Raw genomic sequence first — 24,028 nt, 5'->3', positions numbered from 1 at the left:
CATGTTTCACTCAAACTCTGACAGATAGCAATGGGATTTCCCATAGGTGGGAAGAGCAGAATTGGCTTCTACTTCGCGAATGGAAAAACTCGAAGTGAACCATATTGTTAATATAATATATTTGATTTCTCCCATGCCTACTTTTGTACTCAAATATGCGATCATAGGCAGTATCGAGGGCAGTATATGGGCCTGACGTTTTGGGCTGATGGTTCATTCGTTCTGAAATGTTCCACACCCTAAGATTTGCCTTAAAGTGTCTCAAACGCAAAAATATTATTTTACTGATGTAGCCTTTACCAGATTGCTGGCGTAAACGAGAATGCACATCAGCTTTCGTTCGAAAGCGCGTTCGTACGTAAACAAGAATAAGGGTGATTACCAGACTAAGGCCGGAGTGGCCTGTGGAATACATAAAAGTCTTCTCCATTCAGCTCGGTCCATAGCTGCACTTCGCCAACCACGCAGCTTGCGGAGGGTCCACAAATCGTCCTCCACCTGCTCGATCCACCTTGCCCGCTGTGCACCTCGCCTTCTAGTTCCCGTCGGATCGTTGTCGAGAACCATTTTCACCGGATTACTGTCCGATATTCTGGCTACGTGCCCGTCCCACCGCAGTCTTCCGATTTTTGCGGTGTGAACGATGTATGGTTCTCCCAACAGCTGTTGCAACTCGTGGTTAATTCGCCTCCTCCACGTACCGTCCGCCATCTGCACCCCACCATAGATGGTACGCAGCACTTTCCTTTCGGAAACTCCCAGTGCGCGTTGGTCCTCCGGAGCGTCGTTCAGGTCTCGTGTCCGTAGAGGTCTCCGTCCAGGACCGGTCAAATAAGCGTTTTGTAGATAGTCAGTTTGGTACGGCGGCGAACTCTATTCGATCGAAGCGTTTTGCGGAGTCCGTGCTGTAAAATGTAAAGAGTACGCACGATTTCCTGCCATGATGCGTCTCCGAATTTCTCTGCTGGTTTCGTTATCGGCGATCACCCAGTGAGCCCAAGTACACGAATTCTTCAGCCACCTCGATTTCGTCACCACCGATAGAAACTCGTGGTGGGTGGCTTACATTGACCTCACTTGAGCCTCTTCCTATCATGTACTTCGTCTTCGACGTGTTGATGACTAGTCCATATTTGCAGTTGTATGATTGTTATAAAATTCCTGTTTGACCCCTGCGATTGTACAGCGGTTTCCCCACTTCACTGTCCAAGCGTTAAAGTCTCCCGCTATGACGAACGGTTTCCGACCCGGACGATAGCTTGTCGATAATCTGGTTGAACTGTTCTAATGGCTACCTTGGTGGGGCATAGCAACTACAGTAGAACACATCGTTGATCTTGGCTATCGCGACACCCTCAGAGGAGGAGTGCACCATCTCTTGGACCGGGTACCGTCCTGTCGCGCAAATAGCCGCCATCTTAGACCTGGTCGTACAGGAGGGCGAAAGCGGTCCTCGACTTCGTGACCGACTGCCACAGCAACTGCTGGGCAGATGCACAGTGGTTAAAAATTAGCTGAGTTACCTATACGGCTTCTTGTTTGTCTCTCCGATGGGACACGAAGGGTACCCATAACGTTGTTACAGACTAGCTTATTGCTTCATCGCATTGCTAGGCCTTGTGGGGCCCTTATAATTGTGACTTGTGCCCCGACTCTAAACACCGATAGCCCCTTTCCACTGAAGGCGGCTGGAGTTTGCTTTGCATACAGTCATTTCTTTTTGTACACGGGTGGTTTTTAGTCGATTTAGACGTCTAGCGTTAATGAAACTATGAGTTAACCCCATGAAAAAAATCACAAAAAATCAAAGAAAATTCAGGTGGCATTTGAAAAGCTGTGAAAAAAATAGATGTATTGATCAGCCGACCGGTATCCTAAGGTAGGCTACCTGTGTGCCAAAGGAACCGTCTCTTTGGCGTACAGAAGTCTTCTCGATCTCTGTACCGCACTGTTCTCTGACGGCAGAGACGACGTCATCCGGGTTCGTGACCTCCTTCAGTGAAAGTGGGATGGTTGTTTGTTAGGTATGGGATTCTTGTTCACTTTCGAATGGTCCCTGGAACGAAAATTTATGCCCATTCTTATTTGCGCCAGCAGGACTTCAATACCCCTAGGTGGATTAATCAGTATTTGTGTCCCTGAAAAAAGGGCGTGGTGATACATCATCTATGAATGAAACGAAATCCAATACAAAGATCATATTAGCTTTACACTTTTCCTCATTTTTTTATTCTCTTTATTCATTCATTTCATATTCAACTTTCTGCGCACATTTCCATTGGGAGTCATTCTGTTCTGAGGAGAGCCGGTAAGCAAGTACGGAACAAATAACGCATACACACCATAATATGCACTCGTACACATACCTCGAACGAGAGCAAATATCCGCTGTGCTGAATCATTTAAATTACTACCTGTTAGCCTTTGAGGCTACGGGGTTATATCCTTGCTCAAATCTTGTATGTTTATGCTCCATCTAAGTCATTCAAGTTCTTGTGACCGAAGCCTTGCAAACTGTTCCGTACCTACTTATACATATTTAAAGGTTGGCATATTTTTTCAGTGTTTTTCTATTGCTCGTCTATTGTTGATTCACCACTTCTAAACAATAGCCAATTGTTATCGAAAATAAGAAGTTATTTTTTTATAAACCTCTGTGAGAAAAGAAAAGACGCAACAATAAAATTATAAAGAAAACAAAAGAACAATGAAATCCTATCCAGAGAAGAAGTAATTCGTTGTCTGTTTGTAGTTTGTGAGTGGCACCAGCTCGGTTTATGAACGTGTGCGTGTGAACCGGTTCCCATGTAGAAATAGAGAAACAATGGGGCACGCCCATGGTGGTCATTAGCGAACGAACAACGAAGCGTACCCGACTGCAAGCGACTGGGAACGTGTCAGCTTTCCGATCGGGGGTTGGTTTTTGTTTGGCTTTGGTTTGTTGAGTGTGCTAGTGGGTGCGATCATTTTGGCAAAGCGGTCTGAAAAGAAGAGGCGTGTCAAAGGTGCATACTTGGGTGTGGCAGAATAGCTTCACCGATGATCATCGACGGCGATAGTTTGTGCAAACTGCAAGTGTAGAAGAGAAATAGGAAAATGGTGGAAACAATAGAAGAACGAAGAGACAGAAAACGGCAGAAGGAGTGGCGTCAGGAAAATCGTTGTAAGGGGTCGATGAGATGTCGACGGAAGTTAGATATACTTTTGATGATACTCGTACAACAACGATTTTGGATCCTTGAGTCTCAACATAGTTATGAATCAATAAGACAGTGGATCATTTTCTTTCGAATGAAAATGTGAAGGATGTAATTCCAACAAAGAGCAACAAGATCAAGTTAGAATGGTTTAGGATCTGTCATCCAGACTGCGGTTAGGTACAGGCGCGAAAGTTACATCGGCGAAGAATGAAATTAGTTACGCTGGTGACTCCAGATCATTTTCAACAACAATATCGATTCAAATGTATCACATTATCAAGGACATGCGATACGGAGCCGATCATCACGAATCGTAATATAATTTCAGAATAAGCTCAAAAGTCTTTTGTTATTGAGAGTCGGCCGCACAAACACACGGAAATACAATGAGAACAGTTAGGAAGTTTATTCACACCACATTTAAATTACAAATTAGATGAGCATGTTGATTGTGTTTCTATCACGTGTTTGCGTCAGCAATAATAACTATTACTCTATTCCGCCAGCGTGCGCGTCATAGTTCAGTTCAGTATGAATGACAACCGCAACGGTGACAAAAGACGACGACTATGCTTCTTATCTTCTGAAGAAAGGGAAACAAAAAACTAGGACAAGAAAAAAAGGAAATTAAAAATACAAAATACGGAGAAAAAAATGGGCTTTCCCTATCGCTCGCTCATGCACACGCGCTTAACTTCATTCTCTCACTTTAACGCTATCTCTTTCTCTTGTTTTCTAACGATCCTCGCCACGCGGACGAACCTCTGAGTCGCCTACTATTGGTGTAAACGCGTTACTAGAACAAGTTTGCTATGGTTGCTTTGATGTTGATGTACCTGCACTATTAGTAACAGACATTGGGATGGCGAGACATATCCGCGTCGGCATGTACTCGTCTGCATGAGTTTGTTGTATGTAATTGTGAAACAAATATATATATTATTTACTTAAGACAATTTGTCCTATCTGCCACGCATGCACCGCTTCTTTGCGTTTGTCTCTGCGGTCTCTGTTTGTCTGTTTCTTGTTGTGTGTTAAGTGTTTCTACTTTGCTACTTAAAATTTACGCCCTAGATCTTGTTTTGTTTGTTTTGTGTTGTGTTCTATCTCTAACGGTTCTTCACGATTTGATTATTATCTTTCTACAATTAATAATAGTTCACACTCCACACTTGTGTGTTTCGCATCATTTCGTTTTAATAATATTTATTCAAACTCTCATATTTGGAAGGACTAATTTACGATTGATTCAGGATGAAGAATGTGATGAGTAGGAAGTGAAATTAAATGGTGGACCAATTGGGAGATACAAAAACATTCACAAACATAGGCAACAGTAAAAAAGAAACCTGTACTCCGAAATCGATCAAGTCCAACTGTTGAACAAAGGGCATTACCTTGGGTATCTCAGATATTTATTGAATATGGATAATTACAAAGAACAACTCAAACTTGTCCAGTAGGACTGAAAATTTCCGAAATTTTCAAATGTTGACCTTAATAAAACTTTGGACATTAACCGATTTGTTTCCTAAATCAATATTTTTTAGGCTTCACTTTATAAAGCTGAATACAATTAAATAAGATAAAGATACAATATTGTGATGCGCAGTGGAACGTTCCCACTGCAGCGCTAGAAAAACGATAATTATTCTGTACTAACAGAGTTACAAATTAAACAATCGAGCCTGTCACAAATTTTACAACACTTCCTAAAAAAAGATATACACGGTTCTGCTGCAGGTGAGCTGCTTACTTCGCTATCGAAATTTGAAATTGTAATCCTAAGTGCCCCGCCCCGTTACGAGACGGCAGCACACGGCAGCCATTTTGCAGTTGCAAGTGGCGGGATAGGAACATAACGAACGAACTGTTTTCCCGCCTACCGCCTTGTTGCTAAACGTGAATGCGCAATAGGGCTGTACCGAATTCTCACTCTTTTCACCTACTATTGTTTTACGGGTGTTTTTTTACTCTTGTTGAAATCGTTTGTGTTTGAATGAGTGTGAATGTTTCAGATTATAATTTCTTGCTTTACTTCTCGATTCCGTTTCATATATTAAAACCCTTTGTTGTTGTTCAATAACTTTGACTTTTTCGTTGGAGTATGTATGTGTGCGTGTGAGTTGTGTGAGTGAGGTTTTCCAGCGTTTCCCTTGCAATTTGTTCGCTTGTTTGTATATGAGTGTTTGTGTAAATATTATTAATTAATAATAATCAAATCGTTCCGAATTTCATCTCGATAAACTGTGGGAACGCTCCCGGCTACTACTGGCCGAGACGGAATTTTCATTACATTTCTCGTGCAGACGCTGCGCCGGCGGGAGCTTTGCGAAGAACGGGTGCCGCAGGGCTTCACCTGGAAGAAAGAAAGAAAGTTGGGAATCAGTTACGTCCATGCGTGTATAGGCAATAGCATAGCATTATTAGCATTAGTTACGAGGTTACGATGTACTTCGTGGATTGAAACTGACCCATCTTGTCCTATTTACAAGTTCATGTTAGAATATCAAATTACTTTCACTATCCAGTTTTCCGCGAGCGGTAATGGCCGCCAGCTTGCTTGCGGGTTAGTCTCTGATTTGACGTTTGTGGAGGTCAACTATACCGACCGTTCCGAGCATTTTGATCGATGTGGTATATAAGATGGCTTGAATTCACTTCATCAGCACCTTCTTATATGGCACATTGGTCAGAATGCTCGGAACAAGATTACACATTCTACAGGAAATGTTTTTTGCATAAGAAACAACTGAAAAATATTTTATCCAGCTTTCCGCGAGCGGTAATGGCCACCAGCTTGCCTGCGGGTTAGTCTCTGATTTGACGTTTGTGGAGGTCAACTGCACCCACCGTTCCGTAAGTGTAAGTGTGGTCCTGGATTTCGATCTAAGGATAAAATATCACAAGAGCGTGAGAATTACTACTCCTGGCCACGCCCATCTTCATCTTCACGTAGCGTAGTTGGCTGCACGTTCGCCTTATAAGCGAATGGTCATGGGTTCGATTCCCCCAGCCCCTCCACCAAACCCTCGTCAGTCGCCGGATCCGCAGCCCATACGGTGGCGTTCTGGGGTACGCGCCTTACTGTTAGGGCTGCGATGATGACGACTGACAACTTGTTATTCTCGGAGGCATTCCTCCAACGTTACCCGGATAAATGGCAACCGAACAATGCAATGATTATTGGATAGACGACATGGACAAACGGACACAATGGACTCACGAAGAGATGAACTGACAACAATAACGAATTTAATGGATATCTAAAAATAGATTCTGTGTGGATTCTGCCTGCACAGCAGAATACCACAGTAGATCACGGCACAGTAGCGTTTAAGAGCACAGAGTGCCTATACCAAATAAATATACGAATAAAAAAAAACATCACTAGGTCAGCAGTGAAGGTATTGTAGAGAATATGACTTAGGACAGCTCCTTGCGTGACCTAAACACAATAGGAGCGGTTCAACAGGATAGAGGGAATAATTTGCAGAATGTATAAGGGAGAAGTACCAAGATTGGTCCTTGCCACATTCAGTCACAGGTTTCTTCCACATCAGGATTAGCCGTTCCAAAATTTTACTAAGACTGGGTATAAAGCTTATTGGTCTATAACTTGAGGAGTTCATTGAGTGTTGATTGTGTTTCGGGTTGGCAATGATTCCCAAGCGAAGACAGGCGGAAAAGATTATTGTTCCTAGGTATATTTTAGAGCAAGCAGTTCCAAATGTTGTCCTCGACGGAAAACTAATTAGACTTGAGACTTTGTATGATTTGTGCGACCTCCTTAGGATGATTCAACCACAACTGACCACCATCGACATGTGTTTGGTTAAAGTGTAAGATAGACTCATGCACTGCAGCGACAGTATCTGGATCATCTGCCATTTGGTTGCGATGTGCCTATCCGAAACTCATGCTTCCACCGTGGATAATGCGATAATGTTGCTTCCTTATCGTAAGGGTGGGCATAGATAGACGTCAAAAGCATAAACCTTATATCAATTAATGTTGTTGGTTGTCTTTGATTTTAGATATTCCAATGTAAACCTTTTAATACGTGCAGTGTTGTGTCGCAGTAAAATTTAATCATTAAAGCGCAAGCTTTCATCTCTATTACAGGACGAATTCACGATGCGAAATGCGGGTAACCAACCTCCGGCACCGTTGGCCAAAGATGCACTTGTGCAATTTAACATCGCGCATATCAATCAGCCATCATGTTTGCATTGCTTGCACTCGCGACTCATCTCGTGAGGAAGCTTGGATTGACTGACTGCGAATATTTTGTACGATGAGATGGCTGCTATGGTCTGTCATATGTTACTGAGGAACAGCGTTATGTTAGGCTTGTCATGGTAATATGCAACCAGCAGCAATCCAACGAGCAACAGTGCGTGTTCATCCAGCAACAGGAGAACGTCCTCCGGAATACCCAAGTGCAGACTCCGCCGAATCCCGAAGCTATGTTTATTGTCACCAGGTGAACAATTCTACCTCCATAGTCGAGCGTTGTAGGGCGGTGCACCAAAACAATTGTGAAGCTAGACCTCGGACCAGGACAACGACCAGTTTTTCGCCCCAAACGCCCCATGGCATACGCCATATATCAAACCGTTGAAGAAGAACTGGATCGCCTGGAGCGTTTAAATATTATTACTCCCGTTGACTATTCCGATTGGCCCGCTCCGATCACTATCAACCAGGGTTTCGACTTTTCGTTTCAAGGAGACCAAAGCAAGCGTTTTTTGGGCCAAGGGAGAATCTTTTTTCGTTGTTTATGTTGAGGATCATCTTTCACCCATCAATTTTTTATCTATAATTAGCCGTAGAATATAAACGAAAATTTTGCCTATTAGATGAAAACCCTTTTTCATTTCATCACTTTTATCACTCACTTCGCGAAAATTTTCGCAGAACAATTACAAAATTTCGGGAAAGAAATAGAGCAAACCAACGTTTGGCGGCAATCGAAGTAAGCGAAAAAAAAGTTATTACTCTCCAGGCCGTTTTTTATTCCCGAAAATTTTCGTGAGAGAGCATCCTGTGCTCCTGAGATTGAGTGAGCATTACAAACCCTGCTATTAACACCCACCGGGGTGGGTCTCTATAAAGGTAAACCGCCTAGCACATGAAGTGAAACCTGCACCAGGGGCATTCCAACAGCTTGCTGACACCATATTGGCTGGGCTTATTGTTATATTGATGACGTGATCATCAGAGGCGAAAACGAGGAAAAAGCATTGGCATAACTTTAAACGGGCTTTGTCAACGCCTGCACGAATTTGGATCTACTGTTTGTTTGGAGAAGTGCTCGTTTGGACATTAGCAGATCAAGTACCTCGCACACATGCTCGATCAACATATTATTCGCCCTGATTCTGGTAGATGCCATCAAACTCATACCAGCGCCCATAAATGTGTCGAAAATTGGGTCGTTTCTTGGAGCCTTTTTACGGAAAGTTTGTACTGAATATGCGTGCCCTTCGTAGCCCATTGGATGACCTACAAAAAAAACGCGAAATGTGTATGGACGGCACAGTGTCAGCGAGCCTTCGACTAGTTTAAGACTATTTCATCATCCGATCGGCTTGACCCATTATAATTCTAAACTAGATATAATTATGTCGTCAATCGGTTTGGGAGCGACCATCAGTCACCGCTTTTCCGACGAGTCAGCCCCAGTCGTACAATACGCTTCAAGATCCTTAGCATCCGCTGAGCGTAACTATAGACAGACCGATCTAGATAGATTAGCCTTCGTTTATGCGATAACCAAATTCCACCGCATGCTTTTTGGTCGTAAGTTTCTGCTACAAACCGACCATCATTCACTGCTTCGAATATTTGGCAGCAGTATCGCATTGTACACCCCAAATAGTCTGCAGCGTTGGGTCCTAACACTATTATCCCATGATTTCACCATGCAGTACGTGGCTACCGAAATATTTGGCCAAGCAGATATTCTTTCTCGGCTCATCAATCGACATGGAAAGCCTGTTGAGGATTCGTCATCGTTGCGGTTACTTTGGGGTTAGTAGTATTCAATATGTTTAATGTGTTTCCATTGAATTTTAAAGCGGTGCAACAAGCACCAAGACGGATCTGGTCTATCGATATATCCAGAACGGTTAGCCAAGCTCAGTCAGGGACACTGATCGAGAACTTCTACTAGGCTTTCCATGTCGATTTTCCACCACCGAAGACACCCAAGTATCCAGCACATTGGCGCAGCTACGTCTATTGACCGTCACTCGATAACGAGATCACGGATTACGTGCAGGAATGCTCACTTTGCGCCTTGGCACCCAAATAGCCCGTAGCAGCCATACCTGTGCCGTGGCCCAAGTCAACTCACCCTTGGCAACATGTCCATATAGACTATGCCGGCCCGATCAACGGTGACTACTATCTGATAACCGTGGAATCGTTTTCAAAAGGGTCGGAAATTATCCGAATACGTCATATTACAGCTCCTACAACTACAGTCGGGATTCGCTGGTTGGGATCTTAATACTTGGGTCACTTTTTAGTTGGGCCTCCGCTGGTTGGGCCATGGCCCAACTAAAAAGCAACCGTACGTCAAAATTCATTGTAAACACGGAAAACGGGATTGAGCGTCACTGGACATCATTTGTGATGTCGAAATACACGTGTTCAAATGGCTGTCAGTTTACCCAACTAAAAAAACCGAATTCGTTAGTTGGGCCGAGGTCGTGGCCCAACCAGCGAATCGCGACTGTATCAAAATCCTAAGCAGTATTCTTGCACACCTAGGTTTGCCGGAGACATTACCAAGTAACCAAAAATGCCTTCAAAAGTACGTTTTTCGCTTAATCAATTTGACTGAACTAATTAAGCGAACGACCTTCTTTTAAAGGAACTTTTGGTTACTCGGGTAGTGTCAAACAACGGTACTCAGTTCACTAGCTCGGAATTCGGCTATTTCTGCTCAGCAAACGTCATCGACCATGTCACCACTGCGCCGTTTCACCCACAGTCCAATGGCCAAGCGGTTTGTGGACACATTCAAGAGGGCAATAAAAAAAATCGAAGATGGGACAAGTACAACCGATGAAGCATTGGAAACATTTTTGTTGACATAACGAATTACACCAAACCAGTCAGCACCCGACGGCCTATCATAATCGGAAATCATTCAATTCGTACCTATCTCAAACTGCTACGCCGCACTAAGGGGTAACTTAACCAAAATCCTGGCCAAAATTATATTTCGGCGTTTTCCGATAGATTTTGCATTTATGATGCAAAACATAGAAACAATCGATTTTCGAACATTTTACAGGTGCAAATTCACCTACCAGGTAAAGAAATGCCCTTTCTTGATATGTTCAAAGGCAGAAATTATAAACGATACACAGAAGCGACAGCTCCACTGACAGTTCATGTTTTTCACACACTTTTGTCCTTAATTCACGTGGGAAACGTGGAAAATGAAAAATCTCGCGTAGTATTTGATAAGGGCCTATTACAGAAAGGTAAACATTAATCGATTCAAAAAAAACATTAGATTCCCATTTCACAAGTTTATTATATTTTTAGCAGCGAAAGCTACCTAGAACGTACAATCAACACTGATTACTCACGCATAACATCAGTTGCATCGTAAAATTTGAAATTGATTAAACAAAAGTCTGGCTATTGTTTTTGCACCCTTATGGGTCGTTCATAAACTTTTTGTTAAGGTCAAATAAAGAATCAAGTTTCAAAGTGCTCGCGTTTTCAGGGCACACCACTCGATAACTTTCACGCGCAACAGCACATTTTATTTTTCACGCATGCTGACGCAGCAAAGCTGAATCAACAAAAATGACAGTTGTCCGCCGCTCACTGGTAAATAGTGCTGGATACCAACCTGGCACTACTTATGAATCTGTCAGAAATCCTTTAATCTCTCATCTTACAATAACATAGGATTGATTATTTTTGGAGAGAAATGTTTCTTTCTATTTCCTGCTTTTTGGTCCTATGTAATACAAAGTTTCTTTATGGTTACTTCCCTACTTCAAGACCAGTAGACTGCTTATTCGAATTGTTTCTGCTTGACAGTGGCACTTGCCCTTTATCCCTACCCACTATCTTATTTCTTTGTTTCAACTTGTCTACATAATATCAACTATTATGTATTTAAGTTATATCGAGTTTTACATATCTGTTGTCAATGCAATCGCCAAATTCAATACAATTGATATTTAGATTTAGATTTTTATTATATTTAGATCATAAGATTGGTTAGTGGGAAGGAGATGAAAGATAATAGAGCATTCGCTAAGCTTTGTAGAGATTCAAATGAGAAGCAGATGCCCCAAACTAACATTATTATTTGAGGGTTAGGTTACAAAATTGTATTAAATTTTTTTTTTTTAATCGGCTCCGTAACGCCCTACAGCATTTGAGCCTACCAAATGAACGAATGAATAACTAAAAACAGAGTATGTTACTGTTGTATTAAATCATGTCTATGTGTCAAATGCCTCGAAAACCAGAAAAAGCCAAAAAAGAATTGTTCTGCCTATATACTGTTGAAAACAATGGCGGAAAATATGAAAACAACCTATTTCGAAGTTACTCGCAAATTCGTTTGCAGGACGAGTGCGGATGATCTTTAACCCGCAATGGAAAGATGACCTATATTTTCAGTGTACAATCTCGAAGCGGAATACGAGGAGTACTTCTACTTTTTTAATAATGAAGTTTGTTAAAAATGTCAAAACTCCATATTATTTATGTTTATGAAATAATATCTTAATGTAAATATAATTCATTCCAACTCCTTGGAGATCCTAGGGCAGTATATAAATGATGTTTTGTACTATAAACTTTCAACATTATATGTGTTGTTTAGATTAGTCAGCAGTGGTAAGCTGATCTTGTCTTACGGCACGCTAAAAACCATCAAATTAACATGATTTTTGATAGGTTGTCACTAATACTAATAAGGAACAAACGTAAAAATTTCAATGACACATAATGGAGATAATATTGAAGAATATTCTAAAAATATAATACTATGCAAAAGTTCGAAAAACGAGAAAGGGTTTTTGGCCAGCCATTTGTTCTAGCTACTCCACCATGCGCCGCCCACCAGCTGAACATCTACCATCGTCTACCGCCACCGGTCGATCTAAAGAAGTCCAGTATAACATAAGGTCATATTCTGTCAGTGATCTCGTATACGACAAGATCGATAGTTCAAAAAGTAGGGGGAATAATGTACAACGTTTTAACCGAAAATCGTCGTTTGGTTCGAGCACATTGAAACCAGATGTCGTGCAACGCCCAGTATACTGTTCAGGATTATAGAGCCAAAAAATCGCCACAACAGAAGCCGCTTCCACTCAACGTTCTTCTCGATGCTTGGAATCCGAAGTTATCCCCTCCTTCTAGCTCGCCCATGAACTAGAACTTGTCGTCTTCAAGCCAAACATCTTCCAGTTTTGAGTCGGCTGCAGCTAGTACACCGACCGTACAGCCCACAATACCACGCCACTTTTCCCGAACAAGAAGACCACCAGCGAGGTTCAACCTGTATCAGCAGTTCTTAAAGAGGAGATGGTGCGGCAACGGAAACTGAAGCGCTGAGAACACGGTCCTTGGAGCATATACGTGTTCGTCGTTTTCTCGCTACTGGGCTCATCGGTGGCGTTATAAGCATAAACCGGATACCAATTAATGTTGTTGTTAGTTTTTGTTTCACGCGATTCCATTCCAATGTAACTTTTTAATACGTGCAGCCATGTGTCACAGTAAAGTTCAATCATTAATTACGTTTACGGTCGCGTTCTATTTGGAGTTGTAATAACCATCACATCCTGGCCACCTCCCACTAACGGGTCGTAACAATTTCGCAGCGCTATAAATCTTCGGGTGCTCTCTGGAAGTGCTGCAGTTTCGAAGCGAAGCTCAATTGCAGCATCTTTTTTATTGTTATTGTTATTTAATTACTATCCAACGGACAATGATTGTCTCAATGAATATCACTTATTCTATTCTACATCTAATTGGGAACGTCCGGCGGTACGGAAAACTTGTAGTAGTCGTTATCGAAAGACGACAGCAGAAACATTGTAGTCAAAATATAAAAAGCATTGATTTAATTGTTGGCAGATGGCACGGACGGGCTCGTTCAAGGCATAATTGCTGCTCCTCGATGGAGTTTTGCAGTCTCTGATGCGTATATTTTAATTCGAGATAGCAATGCAGGATAATCGATGTCATGTCACCTGTGAGCAATTTTTTTCTGCAAACGTTGCTTGGACAAATTCCAATGGTCACGCCAACCAATAAACCGTAGGGCATACCGCACGATTTTGACGTAGGACTTACGTATCTCTTTACTATACCGGGTGTCATTCCAAAATATTCAAATCGACCGCGTTACGCTGTGTTGAAAGATTTTAAACGTTAATAGCGTTCGTCTCAATGGACGAATTTCTGCGGTAAGCCCCTCAATCGACAGATTTCAAGTATGCCTTTCATGTCCATGCTTGATAAGACCCGAAAAACTTGTTTCAATAGGCATGAAACTGTTTTCAATTAAAAAATTAAGATCCAGGAACCACCTATAAATATGGGTACTGCATAATTCTTGCATCATTCATTACCACGTTCTCATTGGTGCGAGCACAGGCGAATGAGCAGCCGCTGGATCTGAAGAAGCCAAAATAGCGCAACGCGATTTTTTCCCTTCCTTCATTCTGACCGGGACAAGCGAAGCAATCGCATCATCGATTGAGCAGCACTCACACCACCCACGCAGGGGAATGAAGTCTGCACCGACCGCTTTTTCGGCTCGACACCATCGAAGCCACCATCATCAGCCGAAACCTAGCCAGTACAGCAGGTCACACAGACCCGACAAAGCAGCAATGCTAAGCAGATACTTAGCAGCAACAGAGAGTAGAGAACCGGCCGGCATCGGTGATGAGGCGAGACAGGCTGAAGAAAAAGCCACATGATGCAGCATGTATGTCTTAAAAACAAACGGTTCTTCAGAGCCAATAATGAGATCAATATCAAAGCTTTCAATACCCTTCAGGATAGAAATTGTACTTGGTGACAAATCTAATATTCTCGCACGCATTGATAAAATTTATGCATGATTTTCATAAATAACGTCAAACTAACAACGGATAATTTTTCTGATTTAACCGCAAAGTGGACGAGGACTTCTGCTTTGACCATGCCATAAAAAACATAGATGTCAAATCTTCCACATAATATTGGGATATTTGGATTAAAAAAACACCGATAACAGCTCAAACATTAATAAACTATCAATCGATTTTTTCATCAAATGTTTGATTTTTGGCATGATAAAAAATATGTAGATAAACATTGTTTGATACTGACCGCATTAAAGCGAACGTGATCAGAATGATCGTCCCATGCTACCAATTCTAAATCTTATCACCCTGAAATCCCACGTCCGGGTGTTTCCTTCATCTACTACTAACAATGTTGTCTCAGAAAAGAACACGTACTTCTCACCCCTGAACTAATTCTAAGCTCGCTTGCTCGGCGGCTTATTGGCCTGTATCAAACGAAAAGTCCCGATATGCAACAGCCACCAGTCAAGCAGTTTGACGAACATTGACTCCACCCCAAGAAAACGCTTCGGTTACTGCTTTGTTGGAACGTGTGCCCAAGTTGTTCGAACAACCATTTGACAGTTGGCAGCTCGGTTGGAAAAATCAAAGCGGTTTGTTTTTGGTTTGAGTTGTCCGTAGAGTCAAGGTTCGCCGAACATGTTTGAACATTTGTATTGAAGTTGCACAAACCCCATATATTTTTCACTGATGGTTGGTGCTCAAGTCGGCACTTCATTCGTTCGTGTGATATTGTTGGTCAGATTCAATTTGATTGTTCAGCCGCTGTTGGTAAAACTTGATGGATGTTGAAATAAACGAGAGGTGGAGTCAATGTTGGTCAAACTAGCTTCTTGATAAATGTGTACGTTCCATTAGGGAAATAGACGCCATCAGCGAGCAACAAGCGTAAAAGAAGAAGCCCTTTTCGAACGCGTTGATGATGATGACGCTTTAAGCTGACAAAGAAGCGGGGATACAAGACACTGGCTGATTGGCCCTATGGAAACAGAAGATTCAAAATAAGGTATAAAGAAAAGTGCATTCGCTCGCAAAGCATTCAGTTTATACCACCACTAAAGAGAATTCACGGTTATTTGAAAGATCGTTCTTACTTTGGACTCAGCCGAAGCAAACAGCCTTTTTCAAGGCTCTAAGAGTTAAAAATAATGTTCTCCTTCAGTCGCTATCGCACGGAGTTAAAAATAATGTTCTCCTTCAGTCGCTATCGCACGGATTAGGAGGCCCTACATTAGAGTGGGGCGCAGTTGTATGGAAAAACGCAAACTTCGTCCGATCAAGTGAGATCCAGACATCATGCACGCGTACCAAAAAGGATGAGATTGAGCAACGACTGCTACGCGCACATAAAATTTAGCGCACGCGAGTCTCACGAGAATTGTGTACTTCACATTAACATTGGTGAGTCGCATTGAGACATCTCAATGCGATCAGCTCATGCGATGTTTGCCATGGCAAACCTTTACAAACAACAGCGAAAGTGCGTAAAACAGCTTGGGCGGGAAATTTTCATTCAATAATATCGTCGCCTAAGTAACGCCAGCTATGCATTCCAAGCGCATGAGATGAGTCTCATGAGACGTACATTGAGACACGCTCACTCCAGTTATTTTATGCGCGCGCTAGCTTCTCGTCATCCGCACAGAATCGGTGCTACGTGAGCTTTATGTAGCTCCGGCACACTGTCTCATCTGTATACCACGAAATTAAGGTCACTCCTGACGGAATCAAGTTCCAAAAGTGCTCGCGTTCTCGGGGCACACCACTCGGTTCAGAGGCAGCGCAGAACTGTCATTTTTGTTGATTTAAGCGGCTGCGTCGCACATGCGTGGAATAATAAAAATGACGGTTGTGCGTTAACTTCATATCCAGTGATGTCCCAAAAACGCGACTTGGATTCAAATCGGGTTATGAGCCGTAAGAACTCTGTTGGGACCCCAATCAACTGCACATGCAAAATATGGGCTCGTTGGTTTTGCGACCTCGCATGCCGCATCGCGTTTTAAATTTAAATGGAGGACAGTATGGGAAAACGTCCTTTTTACATTTTGCTATTAGCGGCTTTAATTTATCATCAATCACGTGACTCAATACGTTAGCATATATAGTCTGAACAAGATGCCGAAAGACTTTGCCGAAGAACCTGTACAGGCTGGAAGGTCTACAAAAAATGTTATTACGTTTCGAAACTGATTGTTTAAACCGCTATGCAAAAGAAATCAATGTTTTCTGCCAGCACTACCGGACGACCTATGGTGGCGTTATCGAAGGGCAAAAACCATCTTCCTTCTTGTATTTTTATCTTTGTGAAATGATTCCGGATAGCTTATTGGCTAAAACCTATAAGATCAATTATTTTGAAATAACACTCAATTAAATTATTGATCTACGTAGCTCGGCAGTGCTGGCAGAATAAACGATTTTTTGCATATTGTTTGAACATTCAATCTTCAAAGCGTTATAAAATTTTTCGTGGACGTTCCAGCAGCAAAGTTTTTCGGCATCCTTGGGTTATACTTTAACGCAATGTGCCACTTGGTTTACAATGAACTGAAACCTCTATACTCTAGTAAGTAAAAATATACGTTCTCATACTAATTTCCATACACAAACTTCAAACGCGATGCGGAAAGCGAGATGCAACTAATCGGTCCCAAATTCTGCACAGTTCTTTGGGACAGAATGAAGCTTCAAAGAAAAACCATTGATTTGAAAAAATGATCATTGACGCCCACTCTCACCCTACATCCCCTGCTGGGTCAACTTGTGCAATTGACTTATTTCAGGCAGCCCTTCAATGGGAAGGTTGCCACTGTCGAAAGCTAATATTCCGTGACCGGACAGATACTTCCTGAATTGTTTTTGATGATTCTTGTTCGAGGGTAGATTTGATTTCTGTTTGATGAGAATATTTTGCCAAGGAAATGGTCATGCAACGCTGATTATTTATCCAAAATAGTTGATGTGAGAAATTTGGACATATTATGTATCTCAAAGAGCATGGTCAGAGTCCAATAATTCACCGTCCCACTTGTGGTTATGTCACAGACATTACCCACTGTTCGTTTTTTTTTGAACGGCTTCTATTCGAGCAGTCCAACCGGCTTGAAAAGAACACCACACAACAGCATTCGTTTCTAATAAAGATCTCACAAGGGAGCAATAGAGATCGGATCCCTGAACTCATCAGCGATTTTGACATAAAGCAAAGTTAACGATTAGCACTAGTCACAATGTCGTTTTAGTGGACACGAAATGTGAGAACACTATCCAAGATGACACTAAGGTCTTTAACTTGCTGAACCCGTGTAAGACTTTGCCCGTTGATAACGTAGTCGAATGTGAGTGGATGAGTGGCGGCATCCAGGAGGAAAAAAACAAGGAGGCGTCATTAATGAAAATGGGAAATAGAACTGGCCCAAGGTTGCTGCCTTGCGGGACTCCAGAGTTATTGGAAAACAGTTGGGATTCCGAACATTCTATTTTTACGTTGACTCGACGATCACGCAAGTAGGATCTAAACTAGGCCACGCAGGAGAATTCCGTGGTCAACTGTGCTGAACTCCGCCTTCAAATCCATGTATGCAGCATCAATTTGCCAACCTAAATCCAAGCTCCGCAAGCAGGAGTAAGTAAACTTCATCAAATTCGCTTCGGGTAGAATCCGTACTGGTCTTTGTCGATGTAGTTTTTGCAACACGCAAACAGGCACTCGTTCAATATTATTTCGAATAACTTGGATCAAGAGCACGAGGAAGTAATGCCCCGATATTTTGCAACATCACGTTTGTCTCCTTTATTGTGAATCGGAAACATAGAGAGAAAGAGAAAATTTTCAATAGTGCTGTCCAATGAGCCGCTCGAAGTAGCTCGAAGTTGTTCCCTTCCTGCTCGTTCTTTTGTGTCAACAAATGGGCATGAGCAGGACAGGGAGAAACTTCGAGCTACTTCAAGCTCTCATTGGACAGCACTAATGTGTCGGGAACTTACTTTGCTGAATTGACAGAAGTGCTGTCCAATGAGCAGCTCGAAGTTGTTCCAGTCCTGCTCATTCTTTTTTGTCAACAAATCGTCATGAGATGGATGGGAATAACTTCAAGCTGCTCATTGGACAGCATTAAATTCAGTAGCATTGCTAATGGGTGATTTAGAACTTCAATGCATAAGTGCTGTCCAATGAGCAGTTCGAAATAGCTCGAAGTTGTTCCCGTCACAGGGCTGGTAGAGAACAATGCCGTTCAAAATAGTGACTTTGGTGACCAAAGCTGACGAAAAAAGGGACCAAATAGTGACTTTCAGTTGCAGAAAAAGTGACCAAATAGTGACTTTTAGTTTCAGTTGCAAATTTGATGAGACGAATTCAAGCGTTTTTGGGTCGAAAAAGAATCTTTTTTCGTAATTTGTGGCGGAGAACATCTTTCACTCACCACTCTCTCATAACGAATCCAGCAGAGAAACGAAAAATGTGCAAGTTAACTTTTATCTACTCAGTTACTAAGTAAAATTGTATTAGCCGCTCTTTTTTATCCTACGGAAACTTTAAAAAATAGCAAATCAAATGTTTACACCACGAAGGTAAACGAAACAAGGTTATCACTTATAAGACCTGTGTTTCTTTCCCGAAAACTGATTTCTCGGCAAAAATCTGCGTGAAGGAATATTCTCTTCTCGTGAGAATGAGTGAAAATTACGATCACTGGATTAGCTGAATACCTACTTAAGAAAGATGCAGATTTGTCATATGTGCCAAAATTCTAAAATATTGATCGAAGTGGATATTGGGAGGAAAAAACGGCTTTAATTTTCTCATGTTCTTGCAGCAAAATTACTTTGGGGATTCCTTACACATTTATTGTATCTATCCTCGATTGCAGTACAATCATAGATGCAAATATCATTATTTCGATTTAAAAATAAATATTTTTATTTTACCAAAATATCACGCGCTGAGAATCATAAGGGTATTAATCGTTTTCTCTTAATCGATTTGTTTCGTTAATAGCTCAACTGTTTCCAAAGTTACAACCGTGATTGTTGCGTCTGGTGCAAGATACAATCATCCTTTATCACACCAAACCATTCAATCTTCGGCAAACTACCGCAATTCGCTACATTGATAAAAAGATAACATCAGCCCTATATTCTAAGCACGAGGCTTGTGATGAAAAATGTTTCTGTTACTTTCCATGAAATGTATAATTTAGCTTCACGGATGCATGATGTTGTTGTTATGCAACTGTTAGACTACGTTCAGACTGGTGATATAGCTACTTGATTTAGAGAATCTTGACATGAGATGTTATATGCATTATTTGCGGTGAAAATAAGATATGTGAACTTTGATGCCAAGCTACTCTATATCAAGTGATATAGCTCATAGTCTGGACGGCACATTATTGTTATTGATACATAATTTATTTTTTGGAGTGCTTTCGAAAGTCGAATTTGAAAATATTCGGAGGGTATTGTTCCTTCTCCAAAAACTTGCTTTAATGAAAGTAGAAAAGTGCTCTCTGAACTTTTAAATATTTTTCCTCCAAAATACGCAGATTTTTCAACTTGCTGTGCGTGTTCATGAATGATTTTTGCTATAGAATTCGACAGCGCATGGAATCTTCACAATTGGGGAGTCCTAATCCCCTTTAAATGACTACTACTCAATAAATATTTTTTCGAGCAAATCCTTCATTACATCTAAGGTTACTGCTTTTGGACTTCATCTCATAGCTCCGATATTGGTCTCACGAAAAACAAAGCAATGAAAAGGTATTTGGTTTGTTTATAATTTTTGTGATTTTTTCAGCAGTAAACACGCATGTTAGCAAAAAGAAGCGACAAATTGGTGCCGTATTTCTTTGTTTCGCGATAAGATGAATATATGTTCAGTGAGATGGGAAATGGAACAGTTCCTCTATATCTACAAAAAAAATTATCCGCTTTAGCAAAATTTATATTTTCTTGAATTTTCTCGCCAATTTTATGTGTGACTAATGAGAGATCAAGTCTGCTCATTTTGGGGCAACAACTAAAAATACAAATATCCTGAAATTGTAATGGAATGTAGGATTATTTATCAGTACAGACAATTTAGCATACTTATGGCTTTGTGCTGTAAAAAATGATAGCATTTGGTCATTGTTGGGAGGAGTTGTTCAAATTTTTCGTGACCACTAAAAAATCTTCAGGAGGGACAAAACACAGTAAATAATAGAGTGAATAAGATTGTCAATCCAAAAAATAACTCGCCACATAACGATCATTTGTCTAGAGAATTTATTAGAAAAATACGCTCAAGTTTCCCAAGGGATCTAGTCTCTCACCTACCATTACTGTAGAAAGCCTGACAGTTGAAAAAAATCCAAATAGGCTGGTCTCCTGCTTGCACGACCATATACCAATTTAAAAATTCTGAAGGTGTTTTACTTCAATTAGCTACTGGTGAAATGTCAATAAGAGCAGCGAGTAAAATGGCTGGCGAAGTTTCAGAGCAATCATTTTCCCAAAATCCGTAATTTCATTTCCGCCATGAACAAAGCATCATCCGACGGATACATAATGCTTCATTCAAAAATCATAGTCAATAGTTTCAAAATAGTTGAAAAAAAATGACTTTTTTCGAGAAAAAGTGACTTTAGCGACTTAAGGTCGAAAAAAGAGACTTTTTAGTGACTTGCCCGAAAAAAGTGACCAAGTCACTAAGAAGTGACCCGCTACCAGGCCTGCCGTCATGCTCGTTCTTTTTTGTCAACAAATGGGCATGAGAGGGATAGGAATAACTTCGAGCTACTTCGAGCTGCTCATTGCACAGTATTATAGTTCCATTCCTCAGCTTGGCTAGAGTATCCAACCCGAGTAGAAGACAGCGATCAGCGTAAGCAGGCAAGTTCAATGGGTCATTCCATGGAAGGTGACGCAAAGCATATCTGACGAATCTTCTTTGGACAGCTTCGATTCGCTCACTCCATACAGCCTGGTAGGGATTTCAAACAGCAGATGCAAACTCTAGTATTGAGCGTACCATAGAGCAGTACAGTGCTTTGAAACACAACGGATCTTGGAACTCATTGGAGATTTTAAACATGAATCCAAGCTGGCGATTGGCTATATCGATGGTATTTGAGAAGTGGCAGCTGTAAGTAAGCTATTCATCCAAAACAACTCCTAGGTCTTTAACATGATCAACCCTTTGAATTTGAGAACCAGCAATACTGTAGTCAAACTGGATGGAATTAGTCGTTTGTCGGAAACTAATGACACAGCACTTCGGAATGCTCAGAACCATCATATTCCGAGTACACCAGTCATGGAAGATTTCGAGAAGGTTCTGTACTGCCGTGAATCGCATATTTGTCACATATGAATAGGAAACCCAGCAAAGATGGGACAGCTCGTAGCAGTCAGTGAGGTCTCGGACAACTACATACTTTTTAAGGTCATCGGAAAACAACAGCAGCATACTTCAACGTCGCAGAATAAGGGTTACATCGTTTATGAAAAGCGAGAATAGCAATGGTCCAAGGGTGCTACCTTGTGGAATTCCAGAAAGGTTCGAAAAACACTCGGACGAATTGTTTCCAATACTGATCGACATTTGGCGTCCAACCAGATATGATCTGATCCAGGTGCAATTTCAGCTGAAATGCGGGGAAGTTCCAATTTGAAGGCATCGCTTGGCATATCAACGATTGCATCTTCCACTTGCGTTACAGATCCGGAAACACGTTGGAAATGAAGTGCAAATAGATTGCATTTTTCGCGTTCGTTGTTGGCCATCGTGTCTCCTAGAAACATTGATCATGGCAGTCAAGCTTCACTGATAAGAGGCTGGAAGTTCTTTCAAAAATCCCTCTGGGGGTTTTAACAGGAACCCTTTGGAGAGTTCATTCACGAATTATTTTGGGAGATCTTCCAGGACCACGTATCGCTCGGTAGACAGCTTGACATGGTGTGTTACGGGATGTTCTACTAAGGTCATATTGTCAGCTACCGGCAAATACTGACCCAAAGAATACCTTTCCCAATATCGAACCCCTTAGTAATCATGCGGTTGTCGCTGAGTCGGGGGCCTCCTGTTAAGTAAGTACTACATCAACACTTTCTTTTCCTCCCTAGTTAAGGAAAAGATGGGCATGACCAGGATGTTATTTTTGTCTTAGCTTACAATCAAGGTCTGTACTCAATATTTCGTCCAGCAATTTGAGCTTTTTCAAGAATAGTACCTCAAGGAATACTTCCGTAATGGAACATTGCCACAGAATAATACTTTTTTAACCTCTAGGAACTCCTCCGCCAGTTCACTCGGAATTCTTTTTAAATTTTCTCCAGAAATCGATTCTCAAGTTTTCCCGAATTCTAGGAATTCTGTTATGACTTCTTCTGGGAATTCCATTTGAAAAATCTGCAGATAGTTATTCTGGGAAAATAGTTTACTTTATAAGAGTGATTCTTTAAGGAATACCTTCGGGTGGGAGCTCCTTCAGAGTAAATTTGTGGGAGAATTCCTGGATAAAATCTATACAACGAATTACTGGAGCAATTCCTGTTGGAAGTTATTTAAATTCCAGAACAGATTCTTGCTGGAAATTCCTGGAATTTCAAATAACCTTCCTGGAGAAAATCCAAGAAGAACCCTGTAGTAGTTATTTTGAAAAGCTTATTGTCATATCAATGATGCGTAATGTTGGAAAAAAGAAAAGATCACTTTTAGCAACGCACGGTGGAAACTCAATAAATTTATGAATTTCCTTAAAAACCCAAAATAGAATCCGGGTAGAAAGATGAAGTGCTACGCTAAAAAAAGCACCCGAGAAGGAATAGTTAGCTGAAGGATAGCGATGAGGACTTCTGTGAGGGTAAATCGTGTAAATATTTTTATGCTGTGACCTGTGACAATATTCCATCACATCCAGAATTTGACTCGGAAGCCTACATACAATCCTCATGTTTTTGTTTCCCGAATTTCTCAGATATGGATAAAAATGATTTCACGCTAAATATGCCCGATTTATTCCCCACATATGATTATGCACTCACCTAGTGTGATTCTATTTGCCGGATCGTACTCCAGCATGCGTCGGATGATGTCGAACAGCTGCAGGTGGTCCGGCGTCTCCGCCAGCACGTACCGGTGCAGGGGTTTGCAGTGGTCGCGCACGTACCGCCCGGCGGACGACTTCTCGTCCCAGTCGAGCTTACCGTGGTGGAAGTATTTGGTGCGGGTTTTTCTAGAAATAGGTAAGAAGAATTTATAAAAAATTCAACAATGCAATCCAAGAGTTGCCGATAACTTACCTGGCCATCCGGTAAGGAATTGTACCCAGTATACGCTCCATCATAGCCAGATGTTCCCTATTGTCGTGGGTTTGAAATAGCGTAATGCCCAGATACAGTTCAAACATGATGCAACTGTGGAATAAAACGTGAAGGTGAGAATTTTTTTTTCTGCGGAGAGATTTGCTTCCAAAAAAACCTACCCTATCGACCAGACGTCGCACGGCTGCGACCAGCCCAGCTCCAGGATTACTTCCGGCGCCCGATAGTGGCGAGTGGAAACGATCGTACTGTGGTGCTCATGGTCGAACGTCGCACTGCCAAAGTCGATCAGCCGAATGTCCGTGCACTTGACGCGGCGGACCTCACGGTTCTGAAGAAAAAAGTTTACCAATCATAAGTTGATGTTTGATTAGAAAAAAATAA

General features: G+C 41.5%; 1 protein-coding gene across 11 annotated transcripts in view; it reads right to left on the bottom strand.

Moving 5' to 3' along the window:
• Positions 1–2,201: 2,201 nt before the first annotated feature.
• The window catches only part of LOC134206797 (probable serine/threonine-protein kinase dyrk2), a 94,249-nt gene continuing 72,422 nt past the window's right edge, over positions 2,202–24,028 (bottom strand). For 10 of the 11 annotated variants that reach the window (XM_062682523.1, XM_062682520.1, XM_062682522.1 and 7 more), the window contains 5 exons: positions 23,806–23,975; positions 23,624–23,737; positions 23,366–23,556; positions 5,497–5,559; positions 2,202–2,981 (listed from right to left, as the gene is read on the bottom strand). In XM_062682523.1, the coding sequence (XP_062538507.1) occupies positions 2,848–2,981; positions 5,497–5,559; positions 23,366–23,556; positions 23,624–23,737; positions 23,806–23,975 (672 nt within the window). In that variant the 3' untranslated portion in view covers positions 2,202–2,847. The other variant, XM_062682527.1, reaches the window with a different exon arrangement.

The sequence above is a fragment of the Armigeres subalbatus genome, chromosome 1, assembly GCF_024139115.2.
Source record: "Armigeres subalbatus isolate Guangzhou_Male chromosome 1, GZ_Asu_2, whole genome shotgun sequence".
Classification (NCBI taxonomy): Eukaryota; Metazoa; Arthropoda; class Insecta; order Diptera; family Culicidae; genus Armigeres; species Armigeres subalbatus.
Note: the sequence above shows the minus strand (reverse complement) of the source record. Positions and strands in the feature narration are given on the sequence as shown.